Source organism: Haliotis rubra, unplaced genomic scaffold, assembly GCF_003918875.1.
Source record: "Haliotis rubra isolate DU_JTF1 unplaced genomic scaffold, ASM391887v1 Scf54, whole genome shotgun sequence".
NCBI lineage: Eukaryota > Metazoa > Mollusca > Gastropoda > Lepetellida > Haliotidae > Haliotis > Haliotis rubra.
Window position 1 is genome coordinate 830,220 of NW_025767235.1, and position 13,417 is coordinate 843,636.

A 13,417-nucleotide genomic window follows, 5' to 3' on the forward strand; every position below is an offset into this window, starting at 1 on the left:
GAGCACGGGACAGGAAGATGGTCGGCACCAGAGGTGGAAAGGACGCTTTTCCTCGCCCATCTGGCAACTACAGAGGAGGATCTGGAAGAGGCAGGACACCCAGAGGCTCCCAACTATCGTCGATGAAAGTCGGGTTCGGAACGACTGGAGTCTTCCACCCCCAGCCGTTCCTGTGCAACCTTCACAAGTGGGTGGACGCCTTCAACTGCACTGGGAGAACTGGGGAATACTACAAGATCCATATGTATCCAACATCCTACAACACGGATATTCGCATCCAACTACAGGCCACGCCTCCGCTTACAGTCAACCCTCACAAGTTCGACTTCCAGGCACAACAACTACCAAAGTTATGAGAAGCTGTATCATCTCTCCTAACCAAGCAGGCCATAGAACTCGTGGATCAAGTAAACATCGAACCAGGTTTCTACTCCCCAGTTTTCCTAGTGCCCAAGAAGAATTCCAAGGAAAAGTTCCGACTCATCTACAACATGAGCACGTTCAACAGGGATTATCTACGCAAACCGCCAACGTTTCGCATGATACATCTACCTCAACTACTGCACCTCGTTCGTCAGATGGACTACATGGCCAGTATCGATCTACAGGATGCCTACCTGCATATCCCGATACATCCCGACTTGAGGAAGTACCTATGGTTTACACTAGACGGGCTACACTACCAATGGAAGGTCCTACCGTTTGGAATATCATCAGCCCCCTGGTTGTTCACAAGAATAACGAAACCCATCGTCACTTACCTACATCGTCAAGGGCTACGCAGTGCGTTCTACCTCGACGACGGGATTCAAGTAGATCAAGATCCAGAGTGTCTCAAACTACAGTTGAATTTCACCATTAAACTACTAACGCAGCTTAGGATGGTTAGTGAATCTACTCAAGTTGGACCTAGAACCTACACAAGACCTGCAATTTCTAGGCATCAGATTCCTCACGACACAGAACCGTATCGTGGTACCAGAGGACTGCTGGCTCAAGATTCAACAGACGATCCCTCAAGCCTTACTCTCTCCGTTGACACTACGACAGTGGCAGAGTCTGTTGGGTCTCCTAACGTCAGTACAAGACATGACAACCAGAGGCAGACTACAGTTACGCCCGTTACAGGTCCTCATCAACGCTCATCTCGACGACCTTCAACCCTTCGGTCTACCGAATCACCTCAGACCTCATCTACTTTGGTGGACCCAGAGGTCGAATGTTTGCGAAGGCATCTATTTAACAGAGACGGAGTTCAAGACCCATCTCTATGTCGACGCAAGGTTGGGGAGCTCATCTCGACAACCAAACGACAGCAGGGTTATGGAGCCAAGAAGAGAGCAAGCTGCATATCAACATGCTCGAAATGAAAGCAGTAATCAACGCCTTACGTCATTGGAGCACCATTCTACAGAATGCACATCTCATGATACACACCGACAACTCAACAGTGGCGTTTTATATAAACAAGCAAGGCTCAACAAGATCATTGAACCTACTAACCCTAAGCTTTCAACTGTTCGACATGATCGACGATCTCAACATACATGTGAGAGCATGCCACATTCCCGGAGCCAAGAATGTACTAGCAGACGCACTCTCTCGGCCAAATCTACCATCACCAACAGAATGGAAACTCCACCCAGCAATCTTCGCTCAGATTGTCATGGAAATAGGAGCTCCATTAATAGACCTATTCGCCACTCGCTTCAACAATCAGCTAACAACATTCGTCTCACCAGTCCCAGATCCACAAGCGTGGGCAACGGACGCTCTAAGCATATCCTGGGAAGGCCTCAACGCATATGCGTTTCTGCCGCCAGCGTAAATACCAAGGGTATTACAGAAACTCAGCGATTTGAAACTATGATTGTTTGTTAAACAACTTTTATCCTAAGTTGAATAAACTTCTAAGGTTTATATGTTAATTTGGCAAGGTAAAATAATGAGGATTCGCAATCTTAATTTCACTTAATTTGATTTACTTGTTTGTTTAAAGTGAAATTCATCGGTACGTTTTCACTGCAAACAGACTTAATAGTGGTGGGAATTGGTTGTGATTTCATAATCGATCATCAGTTACGATCGGATTGGCCCAACCGATCAATCATCGATTAATAATCGGTTAAATTAAATCACAAGAATACCCTCTAAATAATAAATATATTACACAAGGTCATGTGTTTGTTATTGTCTCAGACTTCTGAAGGTAAGCAAGTACAGTTCAGAGACAGATGGTTGAACATGTAGAGGTACACAAAAGAAAAGATTTTTTTTTGTTCTTTTATGGTTTATTATTTACCATCAACAGCATCAATTACCAACCATTCAACAAAGAACAGATCTTGTCAGATGTCATAAAAACACTACATGACTAAAATGCGCCTTGAAATGAAGTGTAGTTGACAATCAGTTATGAAATTTTGCAATGGATTGTCGCGTCTGGAAAGGGTAGCCAGTCAATTTTCGATTATAATCGTTCATCGGAACACTACTACAACAAGCTTGGCTTAATCATTCAGATGCATAATTGCCCACGGAATGGGGCACCATGTATTCAGCCACGTCCGTATGTACGTACGATATTTTATGAACTGTTGTACCCAATGTCTTCAAATCTGGTGACAGCGTACATTGGGGGATTACACAGACACCCGTTGATTTTGGTCATGGTCACCTTGACCTTTTTTTCAAGGTCACCACAACACTTTGGCCACTTTTGAAACTCTTGTTAACGCGATATCTCATGAACTGTTGTACCCAATGTCTTCACATTTGGTGACACCCTACATTGGGGGGATTACCCAGACACCAGTTGATTTGGGTGACCATGACCTTATTTTCAAGGTCACCACGACACTTTGACCACTTTTCAAACTCTTGTTAACGCGATATCTCATTAACTGTTTTACCCAATATCTTCAATTTTGTCGACAGCCTACATTAGGTGATTATGCAGACACCAGTCATTTCAGGCATCTTGTATTTGATCAAAAAATTAAAAGTAGTAAATGTGTTATAAATATTCCATTCTTTAGCGGCCGGGGACATTGACATATCAGTGGTAAACACTTGTTATAATTCAGAACACACGACACCTATCACAAAGACATCAACATAGGAGCAACGCTGGAGCAAGTAACTTAACACATGTTGATGAAGTGATAAAAATTAAGCATAATAGTAACAAGCTTCCAGTATCACACAGGCAAACTCAAAAAGGACCCCCTTCAATTATGAGCACTGTTAGTGTGTAACTGGTGTGGAGATGTGCTTTCGCTTCAGTTGTGTGACATCTGTCTTCAGAAAGTTATATCAGAGGAGACGGCAGCCTATGACCGAGAGTTGCTGTTCAAGGCCAACGAGCCGCGTATCGTGAAGCTGCAGGCGATGGTGAGAGGTCACCAGCAGCGAGAGAAATACAAGGAGAGACAGAACTTCATGAATACACAGCTACCCGCCATTGTGGCAATACAGGTAAACTGCTGGCCATTGTTCCAATACAGCTTCTCTGCCGACCCTTTGTTCAATACAGGTACACTGCCCTTCATTGTGGCAATACAGGTGCACTGCCCTCCATTGTGGCAAAACAGGTGCACTGCCCTCCATACAGCTTCTCTGCCGACCCTTTGTTCAATACAGGTACACTGCCCTTCATTGTGGCAATACAGGTGCACTGCCCTCCATTGTGGCAATACAGGTGCACTGCCCTCCATTGTGGCAATACAGGTGCACTGCCCTCCATTGTGGCAATACAGGTACACTGCCCTCCATTGTGGCAATACAGTACACTGCCTTTCATTGTGGCAATACAGGTACACTGCCCTTCATTTTGGCAATATAGGTTCACTGCCCTCCATTGTGGCAATACAGGTGCACTGCCCTTCATTGTGGCAATACAGGTGCACTGCCCTCCATTGTGGCAATACAGGTGCACTGCCCTTCATTGTGGCAATACAGGTACACTGCCCTCCATTGTGGCAATACAGGTGCACTGCCCTTCATTGTGGCAATACAGGTTCACTGCCCTCCATTGTGGCAATACAGATGCACTGCCCTCCATTGTGGCAATACAGGTGCACTGCCCTTCATTGTGGCAATACAGGTGCACTGCCCTCCATTGTGGCAATACAGGTGCACTGCCCTCCATTGTGGCAATACAGGTTCACTGCCCTCCATTGTGGCAATACAGGTACACTGCCCTCCATTGTGGCAATACAGTACACTGCCTTTCATTGTGGCAATACAGGTGCACTGCCCTTCATTTTGGCAATAGAGGTTCACTGCCCTCCATTGTGGCAATACAGGTGCACTGCCCTTCATTGTGGCAATACAGGTGCACTGCCCTCCATTGTGGCAATACAGGTGCACTGCCCTTCATTGTGGCAATACAGGTACACTGCCCTCCATTGTGGCAATACAGGTGCACTGCCCTTCATTGTGGCAATACAGGTTCACTGCCCTCCATTGTGGCAATACAGATGCACTGCCCTCCATTGTGGCAATACAGGTACACTGCCCTTCATTGTGGCAATACAGGTTCACTGCCCTTCATTGTGGCAATATAGGTTCACTGCCCTCCATTGTGGCAATACAGGTGCACTACTACACCAGTTTGGTACTACACGACTGTTGCTCCTGCGAGTGTATTGGTTCCTCAAGTGTATATTTAAGCATGCGTCATCCTGCTTTCAGTCATGGTTCCGGGGAGGCAAACAAAGGCGGCAGTTCAAAGGTCGATTGGACTATCTTAACAGCAACGAAGATGCAGCCATCAAAGTAGGTGGTTGTTACGATACTCTGTAATGACATACATGTGTAGACTCGATCCCCGACTGCGTCTTACCATAGGATGTTAAAATATGGTACTTGTTGGTCCCTGCCTGGCACTCGACATTAATGGGTACAACAAGGACTGGTCGGCTCAGAGTCAGTATAATGTGTCTGAGTGGGGTATTGATGCTTCACTGCAGCATGGCATCTCAGTTGGCTAGCGCAATAAAACCAAGTACAAGCAGCCGCAAATACACATACACACGCATGCATGTCGTCATATGAGCGAAATGTTCTCAAGCACGACATTAAAGCCAATTTCACCTCACCTCACATGTGTAGACATACTGCTGATCTCTTGATGAGACTATTACCAAGGTATATGAGTGTAGACTTTTTCCTGTTCTCTTGTAGCTTCAGTCATACGTGTGGATGTGGCGAGAGAGGAAGAGGTACAGGGACAGACTCAAGTTCTTTAAATCCAATGTGAGTAGTCAGGATTTACAACTTACCACAGTTAATATTCAACATTAAAATTTTAAGAATTGTTCTCATTAGGAATGCCACGATACATCAATGCATCGATACTTTTTCTAAGGCTATACAATTATCACTCCATTCAAACCTGTATCGCTATTAAGTTTTGAAAGCATCGATTTAAATGTGTTTATGTATGATTTACATTTTGCAATTGTATCATGTTTATTTATGTTATGAAAGTTATATTTCATGCACAAAGATGGGAAATTAGAACTTTTTAATCTCTGAGAATCAAAAATGTTTATCTTTTCATGGGCAATTATAAAATATGATATATTAATGTTCAAACTGTAACTACATTTACGCAACAATGCCACGAAAATAGGTATCGTGATACCTATCGAATCGTGACATGGGCATCTGGAGACGTATCGATTCTTGAAACTTATGTATCGTGACATCCCTAGTTCTCATAATATATCATGCATGACTTGCAAAACTATTGTTTTATATAAGTTTCACATGAATTGTGCCAAACAAGACCTTCTATGATGCTATCCAATATCGTCCCCAACTGTGGCTCCTCCTGCTACAGCAGCCAATCAGCTTCCACGTCCATGCAGCAGCTGATGGTGAGTGTTGATACTGTGGTTGTGTTGCAGGAGGACAAGATCATCAAGATCCAGGCGTTCTTCCGTTCCAACCTGGCTCGTCAGGACTACAAGGCCCTCAGTGAGTAGATGTGTAGCAGTATGTCTCTACGCTGGAACTGCAGAAATATCCTGTTTACCAGTTTTGTGTTAATGTATATGGTGTAAGAATGTATTAACTCATTCAACACCGCAGCCGCTTAATCGGCCACAACGTTATGAGTCCCCAGACACCGATCGCCAAGGCATTAGTCACGTCAAGGGGCGGTGGGGTAGCCTAATGGTTAAAGCGTTGGCTCGTCACGCCGAAGACCCGGGTTCGAATCCCCACATGGGCACAATGTGTGAAGCCCATTTCTGGTGTCCCCCCGCCGTGATGTTGCTGGAATATTGCTAAAAGCGGCGTAAAACCAAACTCAGTCAGTCAGTCAGTCACGTCAAAATGAGATGTAATTTTAGGAACCTACCTGACTTATGATTCATATATTAAATCTATCACATTTCACAATGTCTGAAAACACTTATTAAATTTCAATTTATCATATATTATCATCAGAATTAAAATTATAAACTATTTTTCGCAATGTTATTGAAAACAACGATTCTCGGACACATGCTTCGGCAGCCGGTCCACAATAACATTGTCAAAGAGCAAAGTAACGATGTTTCGAGGAATTCATTAAATAAATTGAATAAACTAATGAATAAAATCAACAACAACATTCATAAAAGTTGTCAAACGTACATATAAAATTACTATTTCCATCTTTTTGTGCGATCATGTAATGTAAGTCAAGTCAGTGACAAGTGACATCTCGGCTCTCGCCGCCTCAATCTTCACGCTCGGACACGATGCCTTAGGTCACGTATCTGATTTTGACCAATCACGACCCTTATAGCAGACTAGCGAAAAAGCGTCATTAGAAACCAATTTTTATCCAATAAAATCGCTTCTTACAACTGTGAAAATACTCTCAGCAAAGGGTTCAGTGATGTTGATGTTCAGAGCTTTCGAACGATACCCGACATCAAACGATTCGCCTCCCATGTTATTCATACGAAGCTTCAAAAACGGAGGTATTTTCCGTTGTTATGTCATATTATCGAGCGGAAAGCCACAGATATCGGGAAATAGGCGACCATACATATTATTTAAGAAATCTTTTTATAATAATTTTCTGATGACGTAAAAATGAAAATATAAAAGAAAAAGGCACGGGCATGTTATGACATGTCACAAATGGAAAACAATCGCCATAGTGTTTGCTTCTTTCGTGGTTTATCTGGACATTATAAATGTAAGCTTGCATTTTCATTCAAACATAATTTTATTAAGTTGTAGTTGTATTATTTGAATAATATTATAAAAATAAACTTCATATTTATCAACAGTAGGATTAGATCTTTTAAATGGTGTATGGGATGTAGTAGCAATAACGTTTTACAAGCTTATAATTTCCTTCATAAACATAGGCTTCATCTATGACCTCAGAGTCTCTGGGAACTCGGTGTCATGGCAGTAAATGCCTCTGGTTGACTGGTGTTGAAAGAGTTAATGAATTTTATCAACATTAACATAGAAGTGATAGATATTTAGAAGATGCCATGTATGAGTGACAGAGATGGCAGTATGGCTGCCTGTTGTACACTGCCTCCCCTTCTGACGCCTGCCGGACAGGTAAACATCCATGCCTTTTGTTGCAGTGCAAGACAGCAACCCATCACTGTCTGTTGTGAGGAAGTATGTCCACCTACTTGATGCCAGTGACAATGACTATGCCGAGGAACTGGGTAGGTGTTAATATTCATGGCTTCCTGTCTTCGTATGCAAATGTGTAATACAATGAAACCTTTAATTGCTGCACTTGTATTGCTGTCTGAGTATCCAGTCCAGATTGGGAAACATGCCTGCTGCCTTTATTGAAGAGGACATGACATGATGACCACAATATTTTATCAGGAATTCTACAGTGATTTGCACAGCCCAATGCTTGCTAGATTAGCAGAAGACAGGACTCAAAGACTTGTGGCAAAAGTAAACAATTTGGACCCACGGCTTGTTGCAACTGTACATGTCAGGGCCTCAAGGCTTGTTACAACAGTAAATAACATGGGTCCCAAGGCTTGTTGCAACTGTACATGTCAGGGCCCCAAGGCTTGTTACAACAGTAAATAACATGGGACCCACGACTTGTTGCAACTGTACATGTCAGGGCCCCAAGGCTTGTTACAACAGTAAATAACATGGGACCCACGGCTTGTTACAACTGTAAATGTCAGGGCCCCAAGGCTTGTTACAACAGTAAATAACATGGGTCCCAAGGTTTGTTGCAACAGTAGATAGCATGAGCCCAAAGGTTGTTGTAACAGTAGATAACAGGTCCCATGGCTTGTTGCATCAGTAGACAACATGGACCCAAGGATTGTTGCAACAGTAGAGGGGAAACTTATGGTAACAGTGCATAACCAAGCCCAAGACTTGTTGTAATAGTAGATGGCAGGGCCCCAAGGTGTCTTGGAGTAGTAGGTACAATGGTGCCAATGCTTGTGGAAATAGTAGGGCCTTAAGGTTTGTCAGAAGAGTGTTTAGGGACTGAATATCAGTAGTTGAAACCTGGGGCCATCAACAAGGTCTCAATGGAATAGTAGACTGGTATCTACATCTATACAGAATACCAGGTACACACTGATTCTAATGACTACCCACATACAGATGTTAGCCCAGAGTCTGTTGTGAAACACCTTCACAAGAAGCAGTATTTACTGGTGCCTATTCTGAGTTGGCATGTGTCTGCCTTCATTTCTTTTCGCTCATGCCAATAGGTTCTGGTATCGTTGTTCTTTTTTGTGTCTGCCTAGTATTGCATGAACAGACTTTAAGATGTAAACTGAGACCGAAAGGCTTCTGCTGTAAGTAAAGTTAATGGTCTATCTTGTTTAATGTGCTGCTTTGGACAGAAAATGAAGGTTAGTAGTAGAGCAAGGCTGTGAAGTAGCTTTGTTTTGATATTTTTTTTGTCTATCATTTGTAAAGCATATGGAGTTGCTGTAGGTTTTGTTGTACATTGCTGGCTGGGTTTTAATGTTTGTAACTTTACATACTTTTCTTAATAGGACAGATTTTGAACAGTTGTAAAATTCCTCTTTTTTATCTCTGATATTTGGAACTTCGTTTCACTGCCATCATATCTAACTATTTGAGATTATTTTTCTTTATTTTCTGAAATTTTTCAATACTGTTCACCAAGGCTTTTGGCCCAAGTGGTGATCTGTCGTGGAAGGTTTGTCCATTTGCCATTGTCTACAAGCATCTCCCTCCACTCAGGGTTTTTACTGATCTGGATCTTTTTGATGGAGGGTTGTTTTTCTGTTTTAAAAAAAACCTCCATACTTTATTAAAGAAGCAATCAATAAAAGTTTGTGATTGATAACAATATCAAAGTCATCATTATCATTGGATTGTACTGACCATCTTGTAAACATGTCTTCCTTATGCTTGACATTTTTTTCACCAATAGAATCTTAGAACATGGACGAAAATTTCCCCACTTTCTCTGTATGTAAATTCAAAATCTGGTTTCAGCTAATTTACATTTTCTTCAAATCTGTACTTCTGTTGGAAACGATGCTCGGATGTTAACTTGACAGAACATTTTTGTTTATAGTTATTTCCGGGGTGGTGGGGTAGCCTAATGGTTAAAGCGTTGGCTCGTCACGCCGAAGACCCGGGTTCGAATCCCCACATGGGCACAATGCGTGAAGCCCATTTCTGGTGTCCCCCGCCGTGATGTTGCTGGAATATTGCTAAAAGCGGCGTAAAACCAAACTCAGTCAGTCGGTATAGTTATTTCCAATATTGGAATAAAAATTCTAGTGAGCTACAGTACCATGGTGTTAGTCATGTTAGATTTTTTTCTTTAACTGGTCCAAACTTCCCAGTTCCATATCCCTTGTCCATATAAAGTAATTTGATCTTTGTTTTCACTTTTGTTTCATTTGTCATAGAGATATGTGGCAACCTGTTGTATGTCTCTGTGTGAGGTAGATATAGATAGATCATCATCGCACTGCATGGAACAACTGACCACCCCTATACTCCCAACTGAATCATTTTAAGCCCATGGAGGTAGCATTGCATGGCCATTTCTGGAACACGTCGTCAAGCATGTCGTTTGTGCAACATCAATACTAGTTTGTATAAACTATGTTGCTACATTACCTGTGAATACATATGACCCATGAGCACCCAGATTACATAAAATAAATAATGTTTCTTACTAGTCCATTTGCGATACAACTGTGTCAATGGTCAAATTTATTTAGATTCTCCTTGTGGAGTGTAAGGTGGGTTGTTCAATCCACGGCTGTCTCTGTGATGTGGAACTCCCATTTCCTTACCCTCTACCTATGTACAAAGCTAGCAAGAAAATGGTTTATACATACAGTAAACTTCATTTATAATATACACACTCATACAAACTGTCAAATATAACAAACTAATTTTTTGTCCTAGGCACCTAATGAAGCCTATTGAACTATGGTTATGAAGGTTAAAATCTTAGAAGTTTGTTATAACTGAAGGTAAGTGTGTTTTTTTTACACTAATGAATATGAATAGACTCATTTAATAAGAATGAAGACACTATGCCTTTTAGAAAGAGGTGAAATGCAACATATGTTATATTTAGGATTACATTTTCACAGCGTCCTAACACATCCCTATGCATTAGGGCAGCATGTTTTCACTGGTGATGGAGGAATATAGTTACACAAACCCATGAAGTATGGCCATTGTCTGAAACAGTGCTACAGTGTTCTTTGTGACACTTTCCTGAATTATTTCCCTTTGACCACAGAGTTACAGAAGCTTGGTCAGCAAGTGGTATCTGAGATCAGATCCAACCAACAGCTGGAGCACGACTTGGACCAGATGGACAGCAAGATTTGTCTGCTCATCAAAAACAGGATCAAACTGCAGGCAGGTGTTGTTGCTAGTGGAAGTAGTAGGTGGGAACTTCCTTGCCAGTGGAATCTTAAAACATCACTAAATTCTATGTTCACACCAATAACAATAATGTTCGTTTTTGAGAAATGACGTGACAAAGAAACACCTTCAACAGTATTAATAAGAATTTTCTATATTTCTACAGGATGTTGTTAAACAAAACAGGAAGTTGAACATCTCTTTGAAAGGCTTGAAAGCACTGAGCAAGGAGAGCCATGAGCGCCTGGAAGCATACCAGCACTTGTTCTACCTGCTGCAGACCAACCTAACGTACCTTGCCAAGCTCATCTTCGAGATGCCACAGACTGACGCCACCAAATTCATGGAGGCTGTCATCTTATCGCTGTTTAACTACGGGTCGAATCAGAGAGAGGAATACCTTCTCCTGAAACTGTTCAAGACAGCACTGGAAGAAGAAATAGCGTGAGTAGAGTATTGATGTTATGTATTTTTAACTTGTTTTAATAAGATTTTGTGTTTTAGTATTGTGTCATCGAAATAACTGAAGCAATTCTATCAACGTGACATAAATCTTATCTCACACTTGCTATTTATAATAATTGCTTTAAAGAGTCACACTGGTGTTTTTATCAGCTTTTCATCAACATATACAAAATAGTGGACATTCTGTCTACCGTGATTGTTACTGTATTCCCTGGTTCTTCATCCTTTTGTAGAGTTAGAAGGGAGATAACTCTTCCAGCCTTGTGCACAGTGCATTTTATCACCTCTTGTCACCACCATGCACACTACCTATTAGCTTCACACGTTTATGTGACAATTTAGTAGGTGGCTTGATATGCTGAAAGTTTGCAAAAGAAAATACCATAATTGCCTTATTAAGCGTTTGCTCCCCTGACCACCTTCTAGAGAATCTGTGGGTAATCTTTATAAGAGTTCCAACAAATTCTGAAAACTTATGTGCTGTGTATAAATTGCTATGAAATTTGTGTGTGTTTTTTCATTAGTCACCAGTTACTCCTTGTTTAAAGGTGGATGTGAATAGAGACTTGATTTAGGTATGGTGGTGACAGCTTGTGCATGTGAGTAGTGACGGTCTCCTGATAACGTGTGTGAGTGACCGATGTCGTTCTTTTGTAGGTTCCTGTTAGGTGGTTCTAAGTAAGTCTCAGTCTAACTCCCCATATAGTCGGCCTCTGTACTCCGCAGTAGCACACGCTAAGCACAGTGTCACGGCACTAGCATTGCTTCGTGTCAATTAGGTTCCTTCATTTTTGTATTTTACAATCCTGTTTAATGTAAACTGATGATTAATATTTTGTATTTATTTTCATGATCTTATTGTTGTATTTTTTCCTTTTGAATGTTTAGGTAACAAATCAGTTTATCAAAGTCTTGAATTTGCTAAATTTTCTTATACAGAGCTTTAGATTGTCAAGGGGCTGAAAAAAGATGTCCAATTTCAAAGCAAGATGGGTCTCCTAGTCGTAGGTGTTTCATGTGGACTGTGTTTGATATTTCCCTCTTGGTCACGTGACCTGATTTCAGAATCCTTGAAGCTCTGATAAAGGAAATTTAGAAATAAACATTTAAGTTTTATTTTAAGTTCAAGAACTAGCAAGAATAGGTATTGCCATATTGATGTTTTAAATCTAGTTGCAGGAATGACTAATCTCTGAGCTTGTTTTTCTGCTGACGTCTACTCCGAGGGTTGAGAGCTAATAAGATGTATCATTAGATTGTACTCACACAACTTGAGACAGCTGATTCCAATTTGAGATAATCCTTCCTTGTATTCCATTTCACACATGTATGTGTGAGAAAAGCCATCCATCACATGCATCTATATTGGTGTTTTTTATTTAAAAGCTGTGTTTTAATCAATACTGTCTTTTGTGATGTTTGGGTACATAACTCTTTATTACAATGTTTATGATCATAAATACATGTATATACTCTTCAAGGAAAGAAAGGCTACATTGAATTTCAGATTGGGATAATTCTATGCAAATATTTGGTGGAATAAAAGACATGATGTGCGCACCAACCAGCCAGCTTCTATCAGCAACAACATGAAGTGATGAGCCCTTTAATGATGGTTAGGGTTGTGTGATACATAATGCATCCCTGGGCTCCTATCCTCCTTGAAGAGTGTATATAGTGCATACTAACCAACTGCCTAGATATTTGCTGGGGTTGGATGTTCAAAATATCCAGGGATGAGATTTTATGGCAAAGAGCGTATGTAAATGTATGCAGAGTTCATTTGACCGAAGACTTGGTATGCCCTCTTGACCACAGGTCTGTTCTGAGACGGTCATCAGGGAATGTGCCAGTGTATCTGTCTGCAAACAGTATAGTGTGTAACTGGTGTTGTGGATCCTGTTCACAAAGTGACTGTAATGACCGTTGTAAGCCACATACTTTAATATAATATGCTTAAGATGTTGTAGCATTACAGTTGCTTTCTGAAACAGGGACCAGTTGTCCGTGACAATAGTTTCCAACATGGCTTCAAGTAATTTCAGTGAAAACCGTTTGAACATCA

At 41.3% G+C, this 13,417-nt stretch overlaps 1 protein-coding gene across 1 annotated transcript in view; it reads left to right on the forward strand.

Moving 5' to 3' along the window:
• The window catches only part of LOC124253369 (ras GTPase-activating-like protein IQGAP1), a 168,804-nt gene that overhangs the window by 126,956 nt on the left and 28,431 nt on the right, over positions 1 to 13,417 (forward strand). Inside the window, 8 exon segments of the mRNA XM_046687119.1 lie at positions 3,307 to 3,477; positions 4,696 to 4,779; positions 5,188 to 5,259; positions 5,916 to 5,985; positions 7,608 to 7,694; positions 10,760 to 10,881; positions 11,054 to 11,331; positions 12,010 to 12,030. Of these exon segments, the coding sequence (XP_046543075.1) occupies positions 3,307 to 3,477; positions 4,696 to 4,779; positions 5,188 to 5,259; positions 5,916 to 5,985; positions 7,608 to 7,694; positions 10,760 to 10,881; positions 11,054 to 11,331; positions 12,010 to 12,030 (905 nt within the window).